This window comes from Carya illinoinensis, chromosome 5 (assembly GCF_018687715.1).
Source record: "Carya illinoinensis cultivar Pawnee chromosome 5, C.illinoinensisPawnee_v1, whole genome shotgun sequence".
NCBI lineage: Eukaryota > Viridiplantae > Streptophyta > Magnoliopsida > Fagales > Juglandaceae > Carya > Carya illinoinensis.
Genome location: NC_056756.1, coordinates 11876406 through 11903630, shown reverse-complemented (window position 1 = coordinate 11903630; position 27225 = coordinate 11876406). Strand labels below are relative to the sequence as shown.

The 27225-nt window shown below is 36.4% G+C and overlaps 4 protein-coding genes and 1 long non-coding RNA gene across 5 annotated transcripts; 2 read left to right on the top strand and 3 right to left on the bottom strand.

Moving 5' to 3' along the window:
- Positions 1–278: 278 nt before the first annotated feature.
- On the top strand, positions 279–7123 carry LOC122311963 (protein MICRORCHIDIA 7-like). Its single transcript, XM_043126764.1, has 18 exons — positions 279–869; positions 1518–1592; positions 1749–1783; positions 1880–1958; positions 2195–2287; positions 2428–2512; positions 2747–2822; positions 2987–3115; positions 3717–3815; positions 3938–4039; positions 4728–4889; positions 4984–5079; positions 5569–5620; positions 5742–5853; positions 5938–6204; positions 6319–6397; positions 6556–6678; positions 6772–7123. The coding sequence occupies exons 1-18, from the start codon at positions 506–508 to the stop codon at positions 6838–6840; spliced, it is 2097 nt and encodes a 698-aa protein (XP_042982698.1). The 5' UTR covers positions 279–505; the 3' UTR covers positions 6841–7123.
- An 892-nt stretch (positions 7124–8015) lies between these two features.
- Positions 8016–9654, bottom strand: LOC122311964 (proline-rich protein 4-like). The gene is made up of 2 exons (XM_043126765.1): positions 9010–9654; positions 8016–8906 (listed from the first exon to the last, which is right to left on the bottom strand). The coding sequence occupies exons 1-2, from the start codon at positions 9170–9172 to the stop codon at positions 8260–8262; spliced, it is 810 nt and encodes a 269-aa protein (XP_042982699.1). The 5' UTR covers positions 9173–9654; the 3' UTR covers positions 8016–8259.
- Positions 9655–12481: 2827 nt separating this feature from the next.
- Positions 12482–13285, bottom strand: LOC122311965 (glutaredoxin-C1-like). Its single transcript, XM_043126766.1, has one exon. The coding sequence runs from the start codon at positions 13134–13136 to the stop codon at positions 12753–12755; it is 384 nt and encodes a 127-aa protein (XP_042982700.1). The 5' UTR covers positions 13137–13285; the 3' UTR covers positions 12482–12752.
- Positions 13286–18531: 5246 nt separating this feature from the next.
- Positions 18532–19217, top strand: LOC122309705. The gene is made up of 2 exons (XR_006242504.1): positions 18532–18689; positions 18965–19217. It is a non-coding gene; the product is annotated as an uncharacterized LOC122309705 (long non-coding RNA).
- A 3724-nt stretch (positions 19218–22941) lies between these two features.
- Positions 22942–25564, bottom strand: LOC122309701 (exocyst complex component EXO70B1). Its single transcript, XM_043123278.1, has one exon. The coding sequence runs from the start codon at positions 25036–25038 to the stop codon at positions 23119–23121; it is 1920 nt and encodes a 639-aa protein (XP_042979212.1). The 5' UTR covers positions 25039–25564; the 3' UTR covers positions 22942–23118.
- Positions 25565–27225: the final 1661 nt, after the last annotated feature.

The window sequence follows — 27225 nt, the reverse complement described above, 5'->3', positions numbered from 1 at the left end:
TTATTTTATTTTATTTAATAAAGTAAGGAGGGAGTTGAAACAAAAAACAATCCTTATTTGGTAGGCTAAAAGGATTTCTCAAAATTATCAAAATCAAATCAAACATTTTTAAATCTAAATGAATACACTATTTTCAACTTTTCACCTAAACATAAAATCCAAAACAACTTTTATAAATTTTAAAATAAAATTATTTTTAAAAATTTATATTTAAACAATTTCTTAAGTTTATGATCTATCCAACTTCCTTGCATTGGCACGTTCCCAAAGCATAAACGAACTCCAAAACCGATGAGCGAAAAAGAAGGAAATCGAACTCCCATTCACCCGATCATGACGTGAAACGAACTGTAAGCCCGACTTTATATATTCCTCGCGCCACTTCTTAGCGCTCTTACGATCATGCTACCCCATTGTAACTCTTTCTTCTCCATCTTATCCTGAAAGCCCTCGAGCAAAACCCTAACCCCATCTCCAGCCGTCCCAACCTTCACCGTCCCTAACCATGGACTCTGTCGTCAAGCAAGAAGTCCCCGAATGTAATCATCCCCTCCCGAGCCTAAATGATCGACTTCCGGAACTTCTCTCAAATAATATGATTGACAGTAGTTCAAGCGGTTCTTCCGATATCGACGACCCCAACGACGCAGCGTTACCGTGTGATTTACTTGCCCCTGCTTGGCCGCTCGTGAAGTTTGAGGAGCCTTTGCCTGTGACAGAGGCTTCGCCGGTGTCGGCGATTTATCCCGTTAATATGGTGGTGGATGGTAGGGAAGCAATAAGTCCAGTTGTTGGCGGCTGTAAGCAGTTTTGGAAAGCCGGGGATTATGATATCAGTGAAGGTGGCGATGCAGCTTTGACTACTTCTGGTAAATATTGTTAGTGCATGCTTTGTTTTCATTGCCAAAATTATTTGTTACATTGTTGTCGTGTTTTTCTTTCTATGCCTTTCTTCTTCTTGTTTCTTTTACCTGTTTTATATCTAAGGGAATGCACGTATATATATACATATATATATATATATATATATATAAATTTCGCATGGTCGACGTGTCATTCAAACATGAAAATTATATATAATATGCCGTTTTTTAATGAGAATATCATGGCGATAATGCATCTTGAAGCACCATGCTTTCCCAAAAAGAAAAAGAATTAAGGAAGATACTGGGAGCTGTTCATCTTGTGATACTGTTGAATTGCCTATCATGATAAAGCGAATCAAATTCATGATGTAAAAATACAAATATTATTTATTACTCACCAAATTGAACTGACTTCTTGATTAAAGAAGTTTAATTATGAAAAAGTGACAATCAATCATACATTTTTTTGTTAGTTAGGATTCTTCAGTTTCTACCCTATCATGGGATCGATTGAGAATTCCACCACTTACTCTTGTATCATGATCTACTTTGCGCTCTTATGTAACAAGGAATTCATGCTAGCTACAGCTATATGTACTAATCTGTATAATTTAAGTATATTTTGAACTTATTTTATTTAATATTTTGCAGTGGGCATGGATCACGTCAGGGTCCATCCTAAGTTTCTGCATTCAAATGCGACCAGCCATAAATGGGCTCTGGGAGGTACATTATATAGATGGTCGTTACAGCGTGAATATGTTAAATTTTTTCCTTTCCTGTTTGTCCCTTTTATTTCCTCTCGATCTCTTCTTTTTCTCCCTGATCTTATTAAGGTTATGCATAGAAGAATTTACTGATCGCTGACCTTAATTTGTACAGCTTTTGCGGAGCTCCTAGATAATTCTCTAGACGAGGTATTTACATTTTTTATAACTTCAAAAAATAAAAAATAAATATCAGATTGATTCTCATCTCTTCATTTATTTCCTGATCAACTTGTAATTGGTCAGGTCTGTAATGGAGCTACATACGTTCTCGTAGATGTGCTGGGAAACGAGAAAGATGGTACTAAAATGTTGCTAATAGAAGGTACGTATGTAGGTAGCTTTTATAATATTGTTTGCTCTTTTTTTCTTTTTTTTCCTTTTTTTTTTCTTTTTTCTGGAGGTTTCTTTGTTTATATTTTTCGTCTTACTCTAATGGTGAAAAATGCTCGGGAAGATCGTCTCAGCACCCATTCAGTCTTTTCTTTCCTTTCATTAATTTCGAATTCGATCAGAACCCTGATTTATTAGAATTTAATGGTTTCATCGTTTTGGCTGCAGATAATGGTGGCGGAATGACTCCTGATAAAATGAGGCAGTGCATGTCTCTGGGCTATTCTGTAAAAAGTAAAATTGCCAACACCATTGGTCAATGTGAGCTCCTTGATCACTTTCAAAGGATCATACTCATGACAAATCTTATGTAGAAATAATTGGCTCTTGAAACAGTACTCTGCCGAAATCTTTATATGCTTTAATCTTTACTTACATTTTCCCAACTCTCTTCCATCCAGATGGAAATGGGTTTAAAACGAGTACAATGAGGCTAGGAGCAGATGTTATTGTGTTTTCACGCTGTCTAGGAAGTGATGGACAAAGGTAGGTCCTTTGGTTTCTTGCTTTCTTATTCTGCTCTCGGTATATTATGGGTTACATGTATATAATAACCGTCTTTAATCGTTGAAAAATATATCTTACCATAATTGCAATAAGGAAAGTTGCTGATTAACATCATTATTGCTTTCTATTTTTTTTTCTACGAGTTCTTGCAAATAGTTTGACTTTGTTTGCATGTCGACTTCAAAACTAATTTGTTTGTCTATATTTGTCTAGCCTCACACAAAGCATTGGAATGCTATCCTACACATTTCTGAGGGGTACTAGAAAGGAAGATATTGTGGTCCCCATGGTAAGAACACCTTTTTATAATTATTTTAGTCACATTTTACTTGTCAAAAGGAAATTATTTTGGTTAACATTAATCTTCAGGATGCTTTGTAATTATCACTTCTAGAACATCCGCTGCATAGGACTATCCTTATGTATCACTGATTTTTTATTTGGAATGACAAGATTGATTACGAGCATAGAGGACAACAGTGGAACAAGATGATACGATTTTCACAAAATGACTGGAATAGGAATTTAGCAACTATAGTGCAGTGGTCACCTTATGAAAGTGAAGAAGATCTTCTTAAGCAGGTGAGGCTTCTTGTGTTTACTGCAATTTTATCCATTTTAGTCTTTGTTTGATAGTTGTTTAGTCTACTTTTATTTTTCACTTAAGCAAACATGTGGCGGTGGCATACAGATTGTTTTTACTAGAGAGAGGAAATGAAAAGAAATGGGACCAAACATAATGGGCAGGGGATTTCTTTCAAAGGAGAAATGTTACGTTACTACTGACTTTCACTTTTTAGTACAACTAAGGCTTGCTTGAATATTATAATTGTAGCTCCCTCTTATGAGGCTGCTCTCTTATGAGTATATGCTCTGATAAGATTGAGTACGCCAGGGCTTCATGTTTTAGATCTGTTTATGTGTTGTGCGTGAATTGAAAATTAGAGTCCTAATGATTGCAGCAAGATTTCCTCTCTCTGTTCTGAATTGTGCCGTGATTTGTTGGGCTATATCTGAGTTGTGCTTTACCGTTTCCGGGGTACAGCCCTGCATTGACAGGCACCACGTGGATCACACTATGCCTTAACTTGTTTTTTTCTTTTTCATATTTGATGGGATCCTCATTTTATAGTTGTATGTCTCATCATCATTTTATCTCGTTTTCTCATTCTTTACCACGTAGTTCGATTTCCTGAATCATCATGGTACGCGTATAATAATATACAATCTTTGGGATGATGATGGAGGAAGTCTGGAACTTGATTTAGACACTGATCAACATGTAAGTTTCTAACACACTTCCTTTTCATTTGCGCATTTTATTTCTGCCAAAATTCATTCAAACTTTAAAGGTTGTTTATGCAGTTCTATAGTGCTTTACATGTATAATATTTGACATAACAGGATATTCAACTTAAAGGAAACAACCGAGATGAAAAGAGCATACAAATGGCAAAAAGATATCCCAACTCTAGGCACTTCTTAACTTATCGACATTCACTAAGGGTATGTGTAAATTTCTTGCTCGAGTTTAATATGAAATGTCGTTGTGCTTATCGACATCCCCTTCTTAATTCATCTACATACACTAAGGGTATGCGTAAATGTCGTTGTGCTAAATCTCATATTGTCTTGATTTTACTTGCATGGTTTTCTTATTGGCAAGTACTTTTTGGAAAAGGGTCTTAGAAAGATCTGTCAATGTATAATCTATACCATTTGAACTGTTTTAAACTTTGGACATAATCTGCCAGGTTAGTTTCCAAATTGTACTATCAAATTGCAGAAGTAACTGACATTCCAAAGGAATTAATTTCTGTTGTGTCGATTTTCATCCCTAAATGTGAAAATTCAATGTCTGTTACACGTTGGTAGATGATGGTTGTCGAAAGTATATATAAGCATAGGCTGTTACAGGTTTGGGAAGAAAGTCATGCCCCTTTGCAGATCGAATATGCATCCCTATTTGTCTTTTAATTTAGCTAATCGAGTAATTTTCTTGTTGGTTTAGCTGCAGTCTTTGTTTATTAGTTTGTAGCCTGAGTGTCCTTAGTATATTTTGCTTGAGTAAAGCCTAATTGGTTATTGGTAGGAACTGCATTTTTTCTTTGTTTAAGAAGTTGAAGTTATCAGTACAAGTCTCTAGTTTCCTGCTACAGTTACTGACAACATCTTCGGATTTTGTCCCTGCCAGAGTTACGCATCAATTCTTTATCTCAGACTTCCTTCTAACTTCAGAATTATTCTGCGTGGGGAAGATGTTCAACATCATAGCATAGTGAATGACATGATGTTATCACAGAAGATAACATACAAACCTCAGTATAATCCAGAGATAATGCCAGGAGCTTCAAATGTAATGCTAAGATTTAATATTTTAGTACTTTATTTAGCATAGTTGTCCGCCTTTCACTATTGTAACCTGTTTTTGTTCTTATCGCTGTTAACAGATGGTTGCTGATGTGACTATTGGATTTGTAAAAGATGCAAAATATCATATTGATGTTCAGGGTTTCAATGTTTATCACAAGAACAGATTAATCAAGGTTTGTTTTTCTTGTTCTTTAATTTGTACATTACGTCCTGTATTATAGCATTCTTCCCATTGATGAATCAAGCAAAAATGGTTGAGACTAACCTGTCATGATTCACGGGGGTGGGTCCTTTTGTATGTGTCGATTGTCTGTAAATTGAATAGAGCTATTTCAGCTTGTACAGAGTAATATTTGTGGACCCATCCTTTCTCGATGTCCAGATTCTAGTCTCTTTCCATCCATAATCACGAATTCATGAGAAAAAGAAAAACTTTTGCAATATTTATGACTATTTCACCTTAGACCTGGTGGTTCTGCATTTAAATTAGCGGCAGTTTTAATGGTTGCCATGATTGATAAAGGGAACAAGTAAAGTTTCATCCTGCTGGATTTCTAATGTATAATAAAATAAGTTTGTTTTATTGCATTCTTGTCATGCTTTAATTTTATATTTCCTTTTATTCCGTTCTTTAACGCGCAAATGTCCTCTTTCTTTGTCAGCCATTCTGGAGGGTTTGGAATGCTGCCGGGAGTGATGGTCGAGGAGTTATTGGTATTGTTTCTTCTCAGACTGAAGTCCCAGGATATAGCAGTGTTTGTGACTTTGTCAGGAGTAGTTTTGATGTCGTTATTAATTCGAATTAACTCTTGTTATGCCCTCTTATGCAACACAGGTGTATTGGAAGCTAATTTTGTTGAACCAGCTCATGACAAACAGGGCTTCGAGCGCACGGTTGTGCTTTCAAGACTCGAGCAACGATTGCTGTTGATGCAAAAGAATTTCTGGTTTGTTTTCTTCTACTGTGTCCATAACTTCAGAAAATCCAAGAGGAGATGAACAATCTAATCTCTAAGAACTACTTTTCTTAGGTCTACAAACTGCCAGGAAATCGGTTATGCTCCAAGACGACGTCCAGATAAAGAAGCCTTGGAATCTAAGAGAAGGAAGTCCACTTCAGGCACAAATAAAAGATCCCGACCCCGAGATCGTGCAATTGAAGGTGGAGTTTTGCGTGAAGCATCACTACCTTCAGGTTCAAAGGTAGCTGCCATAAACGAAGTTCGACACGTAACCCCTGACAGTAATTCAGACATTGTAATCAAGTTGGACGAAGATGATAACGAATCTGGCAAAAGGTTGTATTATACTATTATTGGTATTGTTAGATTCTAGGAGCTCATATTGCTCGACTGTTGCATTTGTGTTTCCATTCATAGCCAACTCTGAAACTAATCCTTTTTCTTTGCCAGATTGATGAAACTACAGGTGACCGAGTTGCTATCCAATTTACAACAGGAAAGAGAGAAGTGTAAAGCACTTGAAATTCAAGTAAGAAAACAGTGGATTCTTTTTCTTATTTCTTTAGAATCATTTTTCCAAAGAATGGCTAGGATGGGCAGCCAAGTTGATTACACATCACTGCTTGCTTATGAAAGTTGGTCAGAATTTCATGGTATTGATGAAAATATCAATTGAATTGTTATCAGCTTCAAGAGAAACAACAACAAATAGAGGAGCTGGATAAAGAGCAAGTAGCTCTGGTTGATATGATCTCTGAAGAAAGGGGCCGCCGAGATGCACTGGAGGAGAAATTGAGGAAAAGTTTGAAGGTTAGCAAAGTAATTTTAGCAATATGTAGATCATAACACATTTGAAAATGTTTATTTTGCTAATTAATGAAGTAATTTACTTGCCATATATAGGATGCATCCACGACCATTGATTTCCTGCTTGACAAGGTAAATCGGTTGGAACAAGGCAGGAAGGATTAAAGCTGCAATAAAAATTAGGAATACTGAAGCAGAATTAACTTGTCTCTGACCAGCCTTGATGACCAATACACAATTGCCTCACAGATAGAGTAGGGCGTTCATATGGTACTTTGTGATAAGAATATAAAAAAGAAGTGTGCTCCACCTTAAAATTGACGTATATGGAGCACAAACCCCTCATACATGCTTGTATAAACTTTTTAGATGCTTTTAGGAAGCTTATTTTTGTTGATACAAATGATATTATATTTTTTTTATGAATTATTAGATTTTTTGTGCTTTAGACTATGTTTTTACTTCTTCTTTTCTACCTCAATTATTCGAAATATGAGAAGCCAAAAAAAAAAAAAAAAAGAGTAAGTTCTCAGATACTACACTTTGAAGTTTAAAGAAAATTCTTTTTGGAAGTCACTGTGCAAAACATGGCAAGACTTGATTTGCTAGAAAAATTTAAAATTAAGATCTTTTGCAAATCAAATCTTGTCAAGTCAATAAAATGGAGGGGGTGGTTTGCACATTGATGGAAGAACTCGAAGTTAAAATACCTGTTATAAATAATCAACCTTAAAAGTCCACGTTTTGAAAATAAAGAGTAACCATATGAAAGGTTAGGACATGAATACATGATTAGTGAAACGAATCATATAATATGATGTTTTTGGTACCGCCGAAACCCGTTGGATGATCACTCAACTTAACCGAGACATTCATGGGCCTTGGCACATTCAAAGTTTTTGAATTTGGATGTTTCCCCATAGGGTCAGTTTATGGTCTTCAGACCCAAAAGGAATTCTAGTGAAAATGAGACTTTCGGTTTCGAGGCACAACGGTAACAGCCTCTCGCAAGTAGCCAGCCTTGGTTTGCGTTCCGAAAATCATGGGAAAAGTCTGTAGGCATCTTTGTTTGTAACAAAAAAGTAAAAAAATGCAAATAGATAAATTATAAATAAATCATCTGTCAGAGGAAAGTGTATAGTTGTATCTTCCTTGTCGGCTTGAGCATGCTAGTAATCGGTTTGATATGTAGCTAAACACTGGTAGTTTATTTTACCCATAAATTTATCGCTTGATAGTGTTGTGAAGGTAGGGACTCACAAGCGAAAATGAGAAACTGCGTCCACAGGTGCGTGGTTGATGATAACATGAACAAATTCGTATCTGTTTTGACGATCTAATTATGCAAAATATATTGTAATTTCTATATGCATCTGTCTTCCAACATTGATAATCAAACATTATGTGTGACTGCATAGATGAAAAAAAAAAAAAAGTAAAACTGTAATCACGGAATTTGGTTTTGAGGGCTAGTAGGAGAAGATGGAGGGGCATATGGTATCCAAGTTGTTGGGTCCCCAAGATTAAATGTTGGTGGAGGGGGAGAGAATGTAGGGATGTGAGGTATCCAAGTTCTTGGGTCTCTTAGATTAAATCAGGTGGAGGCGGAGGGGAGAAAAGAGATGTAGTAGGAGGAAAAGGGGGGAATCGTGGGAATGGAAAGGGCAAAGATGGTGGGTTTGGAAATGGTAATGGAGGGAAAGGAAAAGATGGAAAAGGGGGAAGTGGAGGGAAGGGCAATGAGGAGAAAGGTGGTAGTGGAGGAAAGGGCAATGGAGGGAGGGGGGGCAGTGGAGGGAAGGGAAATTGAGGTAAAGGGGGCCAAGGGAATCCACTTGGTGGGAAAAATGGAAGAAAGCACTTTGAGGAGTCCAAAGAGTTCTGCAATTCCTTCTGATTTCCACATAAGGTAGTGTTCTTCTTAGATGGCCAGAAACTCAGTGCATTCAAGTTGTATATGCAGAGATTATCTTGCTTAGACTTGACTGATATCACATTTGACGTGATCTTCAAGCCAGGGACGTTGCAGGCTGAAGACGGGCTCCCTATTAAGCTAGCCTGGCACAATGATGTTAATGCCAGACCTTCTACGCAGTTCACCCCATCGACTGTTGGTATTTCTAGCGTATATACTCCGTGTTTATCTGTGGTTCTGTTGACTGAGAATGTGATCTGTTCCATGGTTTTGGGCGAGTTTACTCTGAATTTGCATTGTATTTGAACATCCGCACCTAATCAACCCAACAAAAGCGCACATTTGAAAAATTGGAAGTTGAGATTTCATTCTAAAGTATGAAACTTGAGACAAGTTTTTGGTATTAAGAGCCCAGTTACCTGGCATGAAGTAGCTGTGCCTAGAGAAAGTGTTGCTGGAGCAGATATCACAGTAAACCACACCCACTACGGTGATCCGAGAGACAGGATTTGTTGGTTGAGCTAGGAGTGAAATTGGATGAAAGAACAGAGATGCAAAAAGGAGGAAAACTACAACATCCATGGGAGCCAAATTTGGAGACGGTGGGAAGAAGCTTCTAAAAAAGCATCAATAGTATAACTGATGCTCCATAAAGGCATCCGAAGCATTACCATATAGGTGAGGAATTCTGATCACTGTGCATATAATGAGCCCGTGAGTAGTTGGTGCCAGGACCAACTGTAACCAGAGAGCTAAAATGCTTTATCTATTCACTACAAACAAAGACATGTGAAGAGCCGTTTTTGGCTGATTGCGCAGTGGAAGAGAGTGGGAAGGGTTATTGCTCCGTAGCAGATTGACTAGTACTTGTGGGGTTTGATTTGGAGGTCTGTAATTTCCCATGTTGGAGAACACCAAAGCTTGAAGGCCCATATTGCAGTGGAAGATTGAAAATTTTCGTTGTTTCTGCAGGGAAGCTTGCTTGATTTCTGACTCATTTTTGTTTCTTTACTTTGTGTCTGTGGCAACAAACATGCTCCCATAATTTCATCAAAACAACATGACAAGCGCAAGGGAATGGTGTTGTACTTGTTAGTATATAAAGGTAAGATGGACCAAATTCCGAGTTGTCCAATTTACTTGGCTAGCACTACATTTCGGTCTCCTTCTTGCTCTAGGGTAACCATTCACTTCTTCAAGCCTCTAGAGTTGTATTTGAAGCCGCAAATGCGTGGAAGTTTGGCGGATTCTCAGCCACAAAAATGTAGATTTTGGCTCTTATATTTGAGATGAAACACACAGCAAGCGACAGAACTGCAATGATCATATTTGATTTTTCTGGTCCTTTGTGGGTTGTCTTGCTAAAAAGAGAAATATTTTTGCCCCCACCGGTACAAGTACAGATTTCCCTAGTGGGCACCAATTTCTTGTGGAGCTAAATGAGATCGGGAATTATGATATAATATTATGTTACAGCAGCATTCATCTGCTAACTTGTACAGTCCAATCGTACAAATTATCAAAAAATATACGTGACAGCACATGGCACGTGGCACATCTTTATCTTTCAGAGTATGTGATTGATGTAGGAGTCGGTTGGGAGGGAATGGTTCAAGACTTCAGTGGCTCTCTCTCTCTCTCTCTCTGTGAATCCAAGGAAATTCATTGGCCCATAATGTTGAAATACTTAACATGAGAATGTTTGCAGCCTTTCTTTCTGTTGGTAGCCCATGGAAATTGGGCTAGGTGACCTGAGAATATTAGTAATCATCTAGTTATTATTAAATCTAAATTTTGATTAAAATTAGAATTTTTAACTAAAGTTCAAACCAATAAAGATAGTGCTCCACGGTAGACTATCATATTAAAGTCAAAATAATAATATAATATTATATATTTAAATAATAAATTTTTTAATTTTTTTTAATATTTTACAAATACACTCTATATATTAATTAATAAGGAAAACTATTGTTTCCCAATGTTAATATATCTTAAATTGACATTAGTTTGAATAATCGGATTAATTACAAAACAATAATCAAAGGACTTTACTTAAAAATAATTTATAATCAAAGGACTTTAAGTAACAAACAATTTATACTACGAATTAATTTTTGCATCATAAAAAAAGCTGGGCCCAAGATACAAAAATTAACAGATGGAATTACTGAAGCAATTTTACACAATAAAATAATCTATGGACTTGCTACAGTCACTAGTCAAATTTGGAAAAACATACGGAATTACTGTAGCCCTTTTGGCTAGTCTCATATGGATCAATTTTAACACTTTTGGCTATAATTTGATGTGCCAATGCTCTTAGTTAACTATGTTAGTTACAATGGAGTTGGAAGTATCATATTTTAATTTAAGCTTAACAGCGTTAAATGTTAAGGTAATAAAAAGGCAGTAATTTCTTTTGAAATCAATGGTAGAGAATAGGGCTGAAAGTCGAACGGTCCGGACCGGAAAAACCGACCGGACCGGTCATTTTTGGACCGGACCGGACCGGACCGAATGAGTCCGGTCCGGTCCCGGTCCAATTTTTAAGGGACCGAAGGTATTCGGTCCGGTCCCGGTCCGAGGGTTTTTCACCCCGGACCGGACCGAATAGATTAAAAAAAAATTATTATTTATATAATAGTTGAATTACTAATAGTCTAATACTAATACAATTATATAGTTATACTAATTATAAATTCATAATAACTAAATCATTGTAAGTCTATAACTATATTATATATATATATTTAGTATCAATGTATTACTATATTCTTTAATATATAACTATTAACTATAATATATAGTACTAGTATAACCGATAAAAAAAATATATAGTACTAGTATATATATTAATGTATTAACATATTATAAAAGTTATAGTATAAATTATAATATATCATATATTTGTAAATTTATAATAGTATTAGTATAGTTAACTTAATATGTAATATGTTAGCATTAAATCACTATAACTACATAGAATATTAGTAATAAGAGTATTACTATTATTTAATATAATATTACATATATTATCACTATCATTACATATATTTATTAGTTATAGTATTAGTACTAATAGACTAATAGTATTAGTTATTAATATTACATATAGTTACATATATTACTATTTTTACTATTATTATTACATGATATAGTTACATATATAATTATCACTATTACTAATAGTAGTAGTGTATTACTAATATATATAATAGTATAGTATATGTATATATATTAAATATGTCACAATATAATTACATAAGTATTAAACAAAATGTCATTGAAAAAAAAAAAAAAAAAAACTCGGTGGACCGAACGGACCGACCGGACCGGACCGGACCGAATGGGACCGGACCGGACCGGACCGTATGAAGTTCGGTCCGATCCAGGGTGGGAAAACCCTGGACCGAATAGGTTCGGTCCGGTCCGTAAAACCTCCTCGGACCGGACCGGACCGGACCGAATTCACCCCTAGTAGAGAATGAGATTACAAGAAGCCAAGTCAACCCCTTGACAGGCATATGACAGTTGATGCATCCATGGATTTAGTTCAACAGTAGCCTCTGAACTGTTCCCACAAAATCAAATGATATGGCAAACAGCTACAGAGCTGAAGGCATCATGTCACCGTCCCCCTCATTACATCTCCGTACACATGATCTATAGAGAAAATTAACAACTAGATGACTCGAGTACTACTTGAAGAGCCATGCGTACGGACACCACTACATTTTGCCGGAAAAAGTTACCTCCCTTAACCATCCCAACCATCATTGCTTCGAGGTGTTTCCTGGCCCAAAACACACATAATTTGTTTTATTCTTTACCCTTCACATGGGGTGTCAACTACGATAGATAGAAAGATTGAAACCATGCCAGTTAATATAAGCTTAACTTTCGCCTTCCATTTCTCTATACAAAAGAGAAATTTCAAATACATTAATAATAGTTAATACTTCAATGCAACATCCAGTACTACACAAGTTAGAGATTAATCAGCTCTTTATATCAAAGATTAGTGCAGGAAAATCAACGTCAACAGGACACTAATGTATCTGACGTTGGAGATCATAACAATCAAACCCGCTCCTTCATTTTCTTTCCTTTGTATGTATAAATTCCAAATTCCTGGGGGGTCTAACTTGTCGTGTCACCCTCAGAGCCAGAGGGCTCCAGCCTCCTTGAGAAGTGGGACTAGGGTCCCATTAATGTGGGAGGCCATGACTCGGTCCATGGCACCAATCAGCTTCCCTCCAATGAAAACCACAGGGACAGAACCAGGAGAATTTCCGAGCAGCCTGACCAACGCCCTCTCGATCTCTTTGCCTCTTGGGTCCTGGTCCAGCTCGTATACCGTCGGGTTCACGCCCATACCACAGAAGAGCCTCTTCACAGCGTGGCACATGCAGCAGCTGCTGACGCTGAAAATCACCACCGCGCTCTCCGAGGCCAGCCTCACCACTCGTTCCAGTGGGTCAGGCCCAATGCTCCTCACCGGCATATAGTAACCCCACGAGTACTCAGCAGCTTGGTAATGCATTGTTCTATTAAATTTGACCACGAAGCAGTGAAACAAAGATTAAGGAAAAAAAAAAAAACTTTAGACGCTGGACGCAGAAGAAATAAGGTCAAGGAAAACAAAAGTATACTCGATGAAATCGTTGATGTTCGGTACCGTCCAGATGGGAGTGTAAATGGGTGGGGTTTTATAGGAATTGGGTAGGAGAGGGTAACAGCAGTAAATAAGTGGAGTTTGTCTGTAGTTGTCGCAGCGCGTGCTTGAAGGATCTCGTGGTTTTTGCTTCAAAAGGATTGTTGTCTGTACTGAGTAGCGCGCGAGGTGTCGATATAAGGACAATATGGATTACTCCAAACAGTAAAAGCTATAAAGTGTGAAAAGCAGGGATTGTCAGCTATGGAAGGCGGCTACGTATGGGTATTTGTCTACGCTGAAGGAGAACCGAACCGTATCTTGAGACTCCTTTTCGGGGCAAAATGGTGCCTTTTGAAGTTTCAGGCGCTGGCGAAGACATGGGCACAGGCTTTTACAGGGAGAGGATTTTTTAATAGACGGCTGTGTCCGTCCTTGTTGTCGGACCCTACGACCGAACCCTCGGCCTCTGACGTGACCATTACGCGCATGTTTTTTGGGTTTTGCATCTGGATTCTCAACGTTCGATCATGCTCATGCACAACATTGGTGAGGATCCAAAAGCATCCTTGGGTTTGTCACTGACTTTGACCTACTCCCATCCCATGAAAGCTGAAAAGGAATTAAGCGTGGAGATTTTTAGAGGGTTTGAATGTTCCATTAAAATATGCTCGCTTTACTACCCTGCCTTTTGCTCGGTTGAATTTCTCTGTACGTGCGTGGCTTAAATCTTATATAAATATCGAACGAGAGCTAGGGTATAGAAACTTGCAATCTGCTTTAACATTACAGTATTTTAATTAAAATTAAATAGGCGTATTTATTTTAATTCCCTGCTTAGCATATAATTTTTAAACCTAACTATATATATACACTAATTCAAAGCATCGTGTAAAACACATTTACCTAATTGAAGGTGACAATAATTTTAATAAAAATAATATGATTTTTTTTTTAAATAAAAATTAATGCATTAAGTTAAATTACCTATTTGTGAAGTCTAGGTTGCAATATTTTCCTAGGAAAACTCTATTCGTAGTCAAATTTGCACACCCTTGCACACCCTTAATGACATGGAACGGATTTAATGAAACGGTGCGGATTGCACTTTAGATGGTAGACGAAAAATTGAAATGCTGCGGATTGCTTTTGATGGATTCCTTCTTCCCTCATTCTCCAGAAGCTCTTCTCATCCGTCCCATTCCCCCTGTAGCTTCTACAAGTCAAAAATCGCAATTCATTCGGCATCTCATGAGCCAAAATGCTCTCCTCCCTCTAGCAAGCGATTTCATTCGGTATCTTAGTTCATCTGGCATCTTGCAAATGAAAGTGCTCTCCTACCTCCTGCGAACGATTTCCTTTGATCTCTCTCTCTCTCTCTCTCTCTCTCTCTCTCTCTCTCTCTCTCTCTCTCTCTCTCTCTCTCTCTCTCTCATATCAACGAGACCCACAATTCTCAGAGACGTCCTGTCCAAGTTCGTTCACTTCTTATCTCTAAATTTTATGTCTGAAAAGTAAATGGAGAAAGATGTTAAAAAACCATATTTAGTAATTTCCAGCAATTAAAAGTAGAGCTCCTCTCCACTGCCTCCTCACAATCCCTAATCTTTAAGCCTCTCAATGTTTTCAAAAACTCCGAAACACCATCAAAACAAGCATTCTTCTTCCTTGTTAAAATTGATGGCTTTCACGCTTGTTTGAAGCTTCATTGCTCTCTCTATACCTTTATTCTTGATAAAGGAAAAAAAATAACAGAAGAAGAAGAGGAAGAAAGCTAAGTGCTTCACTTATGCGGAAAACATTTTATATTATATAGAAAAAAAAATTTCTTGAAGTGGGAAAAGATTATCGTTTTGTTTATCTAAATTAAGACAAATAATTATGGATAAAATCTTGCTCTAATCTGGATTTTGATAAAAACACAATGCATGATTAAAAAAGTTGGCTTTTGATGCTCGAACTTGCTGGGTTGAGAATACTATGCTCCTCGAAACTCTCCTCAAGAAAAGCATATTTCTATTTGTTGAGTTTGAGTTTCTTCCAAGTTGACTCATTTTCATCATCATCATCGCTAGCTCTTTAAGTCTCAACCCCAAAATTTCTCTTCGTTTGTTCACTATTCCTAACACATAAGTCCATTTGAAATGATGAAACTGTACGGTTTGGAGAGGATCTCCTTTAGTTCAGCTTCTTTTATTTTTGTTTTACAAATTTACTAAATTACCCTACCAGGTCAACAGGGGGTGCGCATGTGGTATGCGAATTGGACTACCCGTAGCAGAATTGATTTTCCAAATACAGCAAATACTCCTACGTAATATGAATTTAATACTTGTATATGATCAATAAAAAAGTAAATAATATAAATGCAAAAAATTTAAAATATGATAAATTAATACAATTATGAACTATGTGAGATTTATTTCTTTTCCTTACCAGACTATTTCAATTATTTCAAGCTAATATATTTTGAAGAGATCACAATTGTACATCACATTACGAATATAAAAAATGTGATTAATTCTTTAATAAGTTTTTTATTTAAATTAATTCTTTAATTAGTGGAAGTGTTTGTTTAATTATGAGATAATTTGTTTTAAATTTATCAGATTTGTCGTTGGATTTATTTTATGATTTTAAGTTGTGAAATTTATTTTGATGTGCTTTCTTGATATTAATTATTATTTTGCATTTAAATTACTCTTTACTTTAAATTAGTTTAATGTTGGACTTTAATTATTTAATTTTATTAATATTGATTTGTAGTGTTTTTATTTGACTCTTTTTTTTAATTGTACTTTTTCTTTTGTTGGACTCTTTTATTTTCGAACTGGACCTATTTGAGTGTGTTTTATTTTTCTTTTGAGCCAAGCCCATTTGGTCCTCAGCCCAACCCATGAGCCTTCAACCCAGTCCACTAAATCCCCCAAAACGGCATCGTTTGGTCCAGCCCTTACAGCTTCTTCATCTCTTCTTTTCTTCTCCTGCGCGTCGTTACTTCTCCACCTCCTTTCCATTTCAGTTTTCATCCCCTTCTTCAATCCATGCGCTGCTACTTCTCTTCTTGTCAGATAATGGATATAACTAGCAATCCTGAGTGGGAAATAGCTTATCAATATGAGATACCTGTGTTAGCCAAAGTACTCTCTGATGGCACTAAGGTCAGTTTTGTTTTTAAATTTTTTTATTCAAAGTCTATTTTTGTGCTAATTTTGTCGTCTTAGGTTTTCTCAAAGTTTAACGTTCCTCACCTTTATGTAGCTATTTCTTCTTAGCTGCAACGCTTAAGATTTTGAAGTAGCATTTGTAGCCTATGACATAATTTCTTCTTTCCTATGTTTTTCATTGGGTTGTCGTCTACTGCTTTCCTTCTTCCTTTCCATTTTATTTTTGGTTCTTTACCTCTACAAGTCAGCAAATGCCCCCACTCATTCCTCCATTTTCGGCTAGTAATGGTTCAATTTCCATCTCTTTAATTTTCAATTTCTCCTTTGATGTAAAACTATGTAGACCTCTTCCTCTTTAGTATTTATTTTTCATCTATTTTTCTCTCCACTTGCAGGTTTGTTCGTGAGTCTCCATTGTTGTTCTTTCTCTTAATTTTTCCTTACTAATTTCGTGGCTTATGCTTGTGATTTATTCACATTGCATTTCCTTTTGTTTGGTCTTTCATTGCTTGGTTTTAGACGGATCCGTGAATTAAAGAGAGAAAGAGAGAACTCGGGAGGGAGGGAGAGCAAACAATGAGGGAGAGAGAATTTGTGTTCTAAAAGTAAAGAATTGGAAAAAAAGAGAAACAAATAACAGAAAACAAGAAAAATAGATAAAAAAAGAAAAAAAGAATTAACGATAGATAGCCACTTATATAATAAATAGATATATAATTAATTGGATAAAATCCAAGTATAACTCTAGTAATTCCACGCTGGCCTTTTGTTACAACCAAGACCAGTAACACAATCTGGAGCATGCATGCATGCACTTCCATTAGAAGCAAGCCATACATCATATACAGTACAGAAGTAAAAGACTCAAATTAAGTAAAGTTTTCGTTTAATATATTATAAATATATATAAGGTGCACAGTTAAGAGTACTTTTAATAAACAGAAACACTAAATAACCCGATCTTGAAATTATATCCCCACTTACTTTTTTTTTTTAATTTAATGGTTAAGAAAGTATTTTTAAATGATATTATAATTTTTTTAAAATATTAAAAAATATAAATTAAATAAATTAAAAAAAATTGATCTTTTGGAGACCCAGCTCGTGCTACATCCTCCTCACTGCTCTTTAATAAATGATCAACAACCATTAATTATTCTTTTAAGAATTAAAAAAAAAAAAAAAAAAAAAAAAAACCTATCCTACCTATCTATCCTGGGGCTTTGCTACACGCAGTCGGGAAACGCAGTCGGCGTGCAGTCGGCTGTACGGAATGAATAAAAAAAAATTATAAAAAAATTATTTTATATTCAGGAGGACCTGCATGAATTATAAAAAGCTATAAAAATAATTTTTTTTTTTCATGTAAGTCCTGTATTAATTTTTTTTTTACAGCCGACTGCACGCCGACTGCATTTCCCGACTGCACGAATCATTTCTCATCTATCCTGTGCCTGTGCCATGCAGAATTAAAGAACTCACAGCAGTCATCTGTCATCTTTCAATACCAAATATATTTTAGTACTGCTGGATCATATATATATATATATATATATATAATAGAGTATCGTTAATAGAGTATCATTAACTATAAGTTACATTTAAATTTTTTTTAATAAAAAAAATAGATTTCACTAATAAATAATAGTTTTTTTTATAATTCTTTTTAAGTAAAGTCTATTTTTTTTACAAAAATTTATATAGAATTTGTCTATTTGAGATTTACACAAATTATTTTTTTATATATATAATATGAAGCAATCTCATTTAAATATATATATATATATATATATTTAAAACATATTATATTTTATTTATAAACTTATTATCTAATACCACATTATAAGATGATGAGAAAAAGATGATGAATAAATTTTTTCATATATATTTATCTATAAAAAATTAGATATATACAAAATTGACATGTTTTAAATATGCATGGATATTGGAGCAATTCCCCAACAAAATATATGCTGTGTGTACGTGTATGGATCGAGCCCATTTAAATTTCCAGAACATATATTCAATGAATTAATATTACTGTTCATGTCGTTAATTAAACAAATAAAAATAAATAAATAATACTAGAAAAGAGGGACTTATACCCTGCTGGTTTGTCCACCTAAAGCAATGACAAAGTGGCAGTTGTGATAGAAAGGAAAGGGCAAGGCGTGCCCTGCAGCACAGTCTGGATCGGGCGGCGGGTACGGATATGCGCCGAATACCGGAGAGAATATGAGGATCTGATTCCATTCAAACCGGCAGAACCGGGCAGGTCCGACCCCAAACTTACTTTCTAGCTGCATGCTAAAAGTGCATGTCTTCTCTGTTTGGGAAAAATCAGTCTTTCTTTCTCGATCGGTCCTTCTTTTTCTCTCACGGTTCTTAAGCGTCCAACCAAATCTCTAAAGGCTCGATCCTTTGCTTTCATAAGATCATTCAACAAAAGTTCAGTGGGGAAACGCTTTCTTTTTTCTTTTATTTTTTTTATTTTTTTATACAAAATATTACTTTTTGAAACAACTGCATTTATCGATCTTTTTTCATCAGGTTACTGCAACGAAAGAAAGCTGCAATTTCCTATTTACCGTACATCTCTTAAGCCTGATGATCAAGCACAGAACAAAATACAGAAATGTCATTGAAGATTCTCCGGATCTCCATGTGAGGTATCCTGATTATTATTAAAGAAATGATATTGAGTCCACGAGTTTCGTATAATTCATTTTGTAAAAGTAATCAAATATGATATTCATATAAAAAATATTAAATTTTTAATAATAAATTTAACTTTTTTTTAAAACGATTTGTACACTCTACAAAATTATTCAATATTATTTGTATTATTATTAATATTTCTTTTTATGGGAGGTCTTTTAATTATTTAATTACCTAAAAACTGTTCGGTAATGTTTCCACGAATTGAGCCTTTTAACTACCAAAAATAGTCATTAATTCAAGCTCCTACTTCATAGCATATATAACACGAATCGTGGAGAGCATACATCTCGTGTTGCGCAGTCATCCATACGTCATTGTTTAAGGAAGATATCAACCACACTAATAATGTATTGTTTATCTTATTAATAGAGAAAGTATTTGATACAATATTGGAGGAGTGGAACAGAACAAATTCTATCTCTAGATCAGATAGTAATTTATAACAGAACAAAGTTTGATTGAAGTAGTCTTCTAAACTCAGTTGGCTTTCTTGGTTTCCTTGTACTTAACACACCCCACAAGTCCAATGAAATGGAAATTACATTGAGTTTGAAACGAATTGTTGTGAACCTTAATGAAGATAGACGCCTCGTAAATATATCCGCTAGTTGATCTTTGGAGGACAAAAACTTGACTTCAATGATTTTCTTGGCAACCATATCTCTGACAAGTGAAAATCAATTTCTATATGTTTTATACGAGCATGACAAATTGGATTTGCTGATAAATATATTGCTGCTTTGTTGTCATACCATAAGATAGGAGGTTGTGAGACCCTAATGCCAAGTTCTTGCAAGAAGGATTGAAGCCATTGAATTTCAACGATTCTATAGGCTAGTGCTTTATATTCTGCTTCAATGCTTAATCGAGCAACTATAGCTTGCTTTTTGCAATTCCATGAAATTATATTCTATCCTAAGAAAAAACAAAATCTCCTGGCTGATCGTTTGTCATCACGGGAGCTTACCCAATAAAAAACATCTGGTAATGCCTGTAGAGCAGTGTTTTGTTAGGGGTGTATAATAATTGGCCAAACCAGCCGTAACTGAGTGTAACTGGCTGCCAGAGTACTGAACCGACTAAACCGGCAGGAAACAGGTCAGCCGGCAGTAGAAATATCTTGAAACCGACGTTGGTTAGTTTGGTTCTAGCTTGAACATGTTTTAAACCGCTGAATTGGCTGACTTGATATATATATTTTTTATATTTATTTTAGATAAAACGATGTCTTTCACTTAAGTTTAAGTGAAATGAAGTCATTTTACACATAACGGATGCAAAAAAATATAAGGTATTAAAAAAAAAGATATAAGTCAGAAAACACTGTTTAATTTTAGCCAATCTCCTTCCTCCTCCCATATTCTTCTTTACTTTCTCTCATTCTCTCTCCTCCCTAAGACTGCAACTCTCTCTCTCTCTCTCTCTCAGAGACAACCTCTAAGCCACCGAGAATCGCTAGAATCAATACGGGCAATATTTCTCCTCCACATTGGCTAGTCCGATCGGTTCTTCCATGAAAATAACCTCCATCAATTGAGGGTGATTTTTGTTAAAAACCTTACTGATATGGTCGGTTTTCACCCTAGTATTTGTAGACTTGTGAATGGAGAGACCATGATTGATTGTCTATTTTAAATAACGAAGGAGACACTTTACTACTTGCCAATATGATAATTTGGGTTTGTGCATAAATTGAGATAATTTATTGCCTGTGAAAGCTATATCTAGGCGAGTGACTAACAAATATTGTAAAGCTCAAACTGTGCTGCGAAATAGATTGGTGTCACTGAAATCTTCACTATCAAAGGCACTGAGAATTGGTGGAGTTGGCCATTGGAGTGCTTATGGGTTTGGCCTCATGCATTTTTGTCTTTTTTGAGTATATCCATAATATAGCGCAACTGAGATAATATGATCTATCCGTGGGAAGTGAGTGCCTCAATGCCCAAGAAAAAGTTCAAACTTCCCAAGTCTTTGATTGCAAAGTCATAATGCAGAGTATTTAACAGGTCATCAATGTCATGCTTGTGTGAGCATCTAATCAAAATGTCATCAATATAAATTAGTATGTTCATTGTGAACTTGGGAGAGTTATGAATGAACAGAGAAGTGTCTGACCGTGAGCCATGGGAACCCAACTCCAGTAGACAATTGCTTAAACGTGAAAACCAGGCCATTGGGGCTTGTTTTAGCCCATACAGTATTTTTTGTAATTTGCAGACATGATTTGAAAAGTGTGGATGAACATATCCCGGAGGTTGGATCATGAAGACCTCCTCCTCCAACAGTGTACCGTGCAAAAAGTAGTTGTGCACATCAATTTGCCTAATTTTCCATCCTAAAGAAATAATAATGGATAAGGCTTCTTATATATCGTGGTGGGTTTGATAACTGGACTATAGGTGTCGGAGAAATCAACACCAAATTGCTAAAGATATCCCTTGGCTACCATATGTGCCTTATAGTGTTCAACTTCACCGTTCACTTTCCGTTTTATTCGATAGATCCATTTTGACCCAATGATGTTTCGAGCTCATGTAATGGTGGAACTAGACTCCATGTGCCAATCTTGAGGAGGGCATCAAACTCTTAATTCATAGCATTCTGCAATTCCAGGTGTTTTGCCGTAGTGGTATAGCATGTTGGTTCAACATGGTAGAGTCGGTTTCAGCAAGGAGAGCTTTGGGAAGGGGGTATCGAATGGTACTGTCGGTGTCGGTACCGTTTTGGGTTTTAAAATGCGAGGTTTTTGATTGAGTGAGTAATCAATTGATCAGATGAGGGTGAGGGTTCAGGTGAGTTTGGGTGGCAGGAAGGGGACGAGTGGCTTTGGTAGTTATGTCATTTTTTCATTCATTCTTCTCCGTCGTTGTCTTCTTCTTCTTTTTATTGTCATATTGATCTTCTCCTCCGGCATACCCTTTGTTGCTCACAGTGTGCATGTCGTTGGTAAGTTTGACACTATGGTTCTTTGGTCATGAACCAGAGATCTACGATCGCATGACATCATTCCTTGGTTGAAAATCAAAGACCCACGGTCGGTTGACTTTAGTTCAAATTTTTTGTTTAACTTTCATTCGGTTTTAGTTGGTTGATTTTTTTTTTCCAATGATTTATCATTGTTTGGATTTGGTAGGTACCTGCAGCAACGGGAGTTTTTTTTAATGTGATTTGTTGCCATTTGGGAGTGGAGGGGCAGCCGATTCTCGACCTCCATCCGTCCACCCATATGACGGGGACGGACGACCATTCTATAGGGCCGCTCATATAGGGCGGGTAAGTTGGTAACAGGCTTACTAACTTTTCATTAAAAAAAAAAAAACGCGGTAAAGGAGATACTTTTTAAGTATAGTGAATGATATCCGGTCCATAATGACTTTTTCCTGGCCTTCTATGACATTAATGCGACATTTAAGTGTCCTGAAAGTTTAGTACTGCTAGTCGATCGACTAGCTAGCTAGACAGTTTACTATAAAGATTTCCTCAATCTCAAACAAGAAAGATTTGAATGCATCTTAATTTCCTTGCAGGGCAGTTAGCTAGGATTTGGAATAATTTAGTTGCTTTGGCAATCAAAGGATGTATTTATTTTCCTTGAAAACCAATGACGTCGTTGCATTCATTATATATGTGTGTATATATTATATATATATATATATTATATATCATGTATATGCAAGAACAACGTACATGATCATGATTTACAGTACCGATCAAACTATCGCAAGAACAATAATAAGGCGAAGAAACCAAATATTATTTATAAATTCTTATCGGAAAGTAATTAAAATGGTGACAAATCATGATGGAAAAAAGATGTGCATGCATTTATGCAAAAATAATCTGTAACATTATATGATCAAAAACCAAATAACCCACAAAATTAAGGCATATATATAGGATACAAAAAGTATACAACACATATAGAAATTGACGTTAATTGCACCACCAGGATATCTATCTTCTCCCTCAAGCGAGACTTATCATGTTCTTCTCCTCGCCATAGACGTTGGATTTCCATCAAACAATTCCTCAATCAAAGTCTCAATATCTTCTGGCTGGTATTTTATATACTTCTCGCTTTGTCTACCCGGATCCAAGTATTGCTTGAACCTCCCCAGAAAAGATCGGTATGCCGGAATCATTACAGCCGATATCGAAACCCTGAGCTCCGACTGAAGCTGCTCGTCGCTCACTACCCACATGCTCTGCATCTTGTGTATATCCTCGAACAAGGTGTTGAAGTTCTTGAACCTCTCCTTCAACACCGGCTTCGACACCTTCCCCTGCCCACTCACCTGAAGACCCTCATGGCTAAGACACTGCAACACCTTGCTCCATGTCTCTCTCTGATAGTTCTTGTGGTACTGCCTCAACAACGACGACCGCTTTCTGCGCCACGAATCGCCCATCAACTCGTGGATTTCAGTGGAACCCTTCATCTTTTGTAGGATGTACCTCCCATTGTTCATCAAGAAAATGTAGCGCAAAGCGTGATCCCGGTAAAGATTCGACTTCATGTCCAGGTTCGCGTCCAACAGGTCCATGACCTTCATTAACTCTAACGAAAACGGCGATGTTTCCGACGTCGGAACATCATCGGATTCGCCAACATCACAGGTCTCTTTCTCATCCTTCTCGGTCTTGAGGTGTTGCCGAAAGACCTGCTCTAAGGTGTCCTTGTATTCACAGGCGTATTTCAGGTAGTTCATGACGTACCGCGTCAATGGATGCACTGCGCCACTAGGGACCGGGGTCCTCCCTTGATCACTCTTGATCGAGTTCTCCAGATCACAGAAAATGCTCACCACGGCCTCGCCGAGCCGTGTCTTGGCCTCTGAGGCCTCAGATATGAGTTCCTCCGGGTACGAATCGCTATCCATGGCCAGAACCAGATCGCGCAGAGTCTCGTTAATGTCGAGGAATTTGAATAACTTCTCGGCAGATCGCTTCGTCAATACAACCGCCTGTGCAAAATCCAGAAGTTGTATAACGACGGGGTTTGCGAGATCACCGAATAGGATTCTAGATAGAGGCGGGTCGTCGGAGAAAATGGAGTCACACAATTTTCGTTCGTCGGAGAATAGTTTTTTGGAGCACTGCTTGACGGTGTTGATCCACGAGGTGATTTCTCCTTCCAAGGATTCCCACTGCATTCTCTGTACGTCGTCGATGCTTATATACTCGTACCCTAGCTTGTTCAATGCTGCTTTGAAAGCGGTTCGCCTTGAGATGCCATAAACCATAGAACACTCATTCTCGTATCCCGCGAGGATCATGGCCGAGGCAATTTTGTTGATGTCGGAAATGGTTTCTGGAGAAAATTCTGCGACTTCTTCCTCGTCTTTGTCGGGTTCAGGCTCGTGCAGGAGACAACGGTCGTTCTCCTGATTGTTAATGGCTTGGGACTCTTCATGCAGAAGGATGCGGAACTTGTCCTCCAAAAACGACATTACTCGATGTAGTGCGGCGCTTGTTCGGTTCAATGAAGACGATAATGTCGAGCTTGATGGTAACTCATTGAACCTTTTCGACAGCTTCGAAATTCGACTCACGGCTTTCAGAAACGAGTCGTCTTGGTCTCCGCCAAAATTCGTTTTGCCTACATTGTACGCATCAACCATGTTCTCCACCGTGTTTGACAACAACTCCACGCAATCGGGAGCTTGTTCCGGAGGTTTTAATTTATCTTCTCTAGCATTAATGGTTATGGCCTCCAGGAACCGATCAACCTCGTTCAGAATCTGCTCAAGGCTGGGCTCGGGGTCCGATGGCGGTGGAACTTCCACATGAGTTTCCGCTTGTTCGTTTTCTGCATGTTGTTGTTGGCCATCCGATTTCGCTTCAAGGGTCTCTGGATCGTCATCGTTCTTGTTGCCATCTTTTGAAAAACTTCCAGACATCTCTGTAGAATGGTGATTTTTCTCGCGCGATGACTGGTAGAATATATATTAGGCTTTTCAGGTATGGACTTTCAGTTTTGTGTCAAAAGAAATGATGGCTTTTGGGTTGCAGAAGAGAATGGAATAAGACGTGAATAATCATGATGATCTTCTTCACAATCAGGTTGTTACCATAATTTAATTCAATTTTTTTTTTCTATTCCTATAATCATACACCATAAAAAATAAAGTTAATTATGTCTTTTGTATGAGATCGGAATGGCAAAACGAAATGAAAGGGCATGTACGGACGTGGTGGAGTTTCTGTGCTGTGGCCGCTAATTTTGGGGGTGGGAACAGCTGGTACGTTGACCCGTTTGAGAAGGTGCCCCAGCTCCCTCCCGTTTATTTTTTGGGGATGTGCATATTTCTATATGCTTCCCACGATCGACCTCAAACTCTTGGATTTTTGTGGCCAGTGATTCAGTGCCATTCATCATGTTGGGGTCGCTTGGAATGATAACGTGGCGATGGACCATCGTGGTCAAGACTCACGATGAGCCAGCCTCCTGTTAGAATGCAGTATTATTTAATATTCATTGCTACCTGTTCGATCAGTGTTGTGATGCCACTACATGTGTACTACTATTGCTTTGTTTACTGAGGTTTAATGGTAAATTAGAAGTTATTTGACCACCCAGATATATATATAATCAACAAAATAAATGGATAAATTGGTATTGTTTAATACGTTATATTAAATTATAAAATTATTTTTATTGTAAAATATATCTAACATAAGAATGTAACTCGTCCGGTCTAGTTTTGAATAAAATTTAGAATCGAACTGGTATGAATCGGTTTTGTATTTTTCAAAATCAATTATGCACCAGTTGCTCTCCTAAACCAGTATAATATATAATATATATAATATAGTATATAATACTATAGTGATAGTATATAGTAATATATTATAATATATAGTGATATAGTATTAGTATAACTATTAATACAATAAACAAAATGATATAAGATTTTAAAATTTAATATTATATTAATTAGTAATTTATCATATAATATAAAAATATTTTATATATAATTATATATTATATATAAAAATTATATATAATAGAAAAAATTAGAATATATATATAAACAGGTCCGGTCTAGTTTTAGAAAAAGAAAAATGAGAATCGGACAAATTTTAATTGGTTTTAAGAAAAATAAAACCAGTACAGGATTAAACCAAACTCGGAACCAGACCGATCCCATTGGTTTGGTCCGGTCCGATCCGGTCTACTGGTTTTTTTTTTTTTTTTAACCATCACTAATCTAACGTATCATTTAAAGTCATTTCAATTCGTTTATTTACTTTTATAAAAAAAAATTATAAATATAACACTTTTCATTATAAATTATATAGTAAAATAAGAAGATTTAATAAAATTACGTGAAAACTTCATACGTCAACAACTTCAATGAAAATTTATATAAGTTCGACGTATAAACTGGCATTATATATTAAAGATGATGAGTTTTGGTTTGTTCAATTGTGTTTATTTATTCATTTTTTTGTTTGTATATATGACTTGTGGCAAAATATTTGGGCCTAAAAGCTCGGCCGGGTCAGATTGATGAGCGAGCCTATAATTATCATTTATGCCCTAAATTTATACTAACCTATCTGGATTCAGCTTGGGCCGAGCTTGGTGTCGCTTCAAGTGCGTCAACTTGTAGCCTCAGAAAAGGAACATAACCGTAATATGAATTAAAAAGAAAAAAAAAAATCCAACATCATGATTTATATCACGATATGTAGCTAAGGCAAGGCAACTAATATTCCGGGCCAATGTTAGATCGAGGATGACAATAATTTAAGTCCCATACGTTTTGAGTTGGGTATATTGGACGCTACTAATTCTAAGTCATGTCTGCTCACCCAAAATAATGTGACAGACATCAAACGATTATTAGAATACGTTGTCCGTGAGACTCCTAAATATATTCCATATTATATATCATAACAAATATAAATTTAAAAGCCTTTTGATTACATTTGAGAGTATGTATTGTACAAAATAGCACGGACCTAATGTCCGGCCACCATTTCTTGTAGACATAAACAGATACGATAATGATATACATACAACTCTTTTATAATTATTTTACTACTTATTTAAAATCAACTAATGTAATCGTGCCACTTCA

Coding starts and splice junctions, on each gene's coding strand:
- LOC122311964 (XM_043126765.1), bottom strand. CDS start 9,172: ATGGATGTTGTAGTTTTCCTCCTTTTTGCATCTCTGTTCTTTCATCCA. Junction 8,907..9,009: donor GCACAGCTACTTCATGCCAG/GTAACTGGGCTC, acceptor TGGGTTGATTAG/GTGCGGATGTTCAAATACAA.
- LOC122311965 (XM_043126766.1), bottom strand. CDS start 13,136: ATGCATTACCAAGCTGCTGAGTACTCGTGGGGTTACTATATGCCGGTG.
- LOC122309701 (XM_043123278.1), bottom strand. CDS start 25,038: ATGTCTGGAAGTTTTTCAAAAGATGGCAACAAGAACGATGACGATCCA.
- LOC122311963 (XM_043126764.1), top strand. CDS start 506: ATGGACTCTGTCGTCAAGCAAGAAGTCCCCGAATGTAATCATCCCCTC. Junction 3,116..3,716: donor AAGAAGATCTTCTTAAGCAG/GTGAGGCTTCTT, acceptor TTTACCACGTAG/TTCGATTTCCTGAATCATCA. Junction 3,816..3,937: donor ATTTAGACACTGATCAACAT/GTAAGTTTCTAA, acceptor TTGACATAACAG/GATATTCAACTTAAAGGAAA.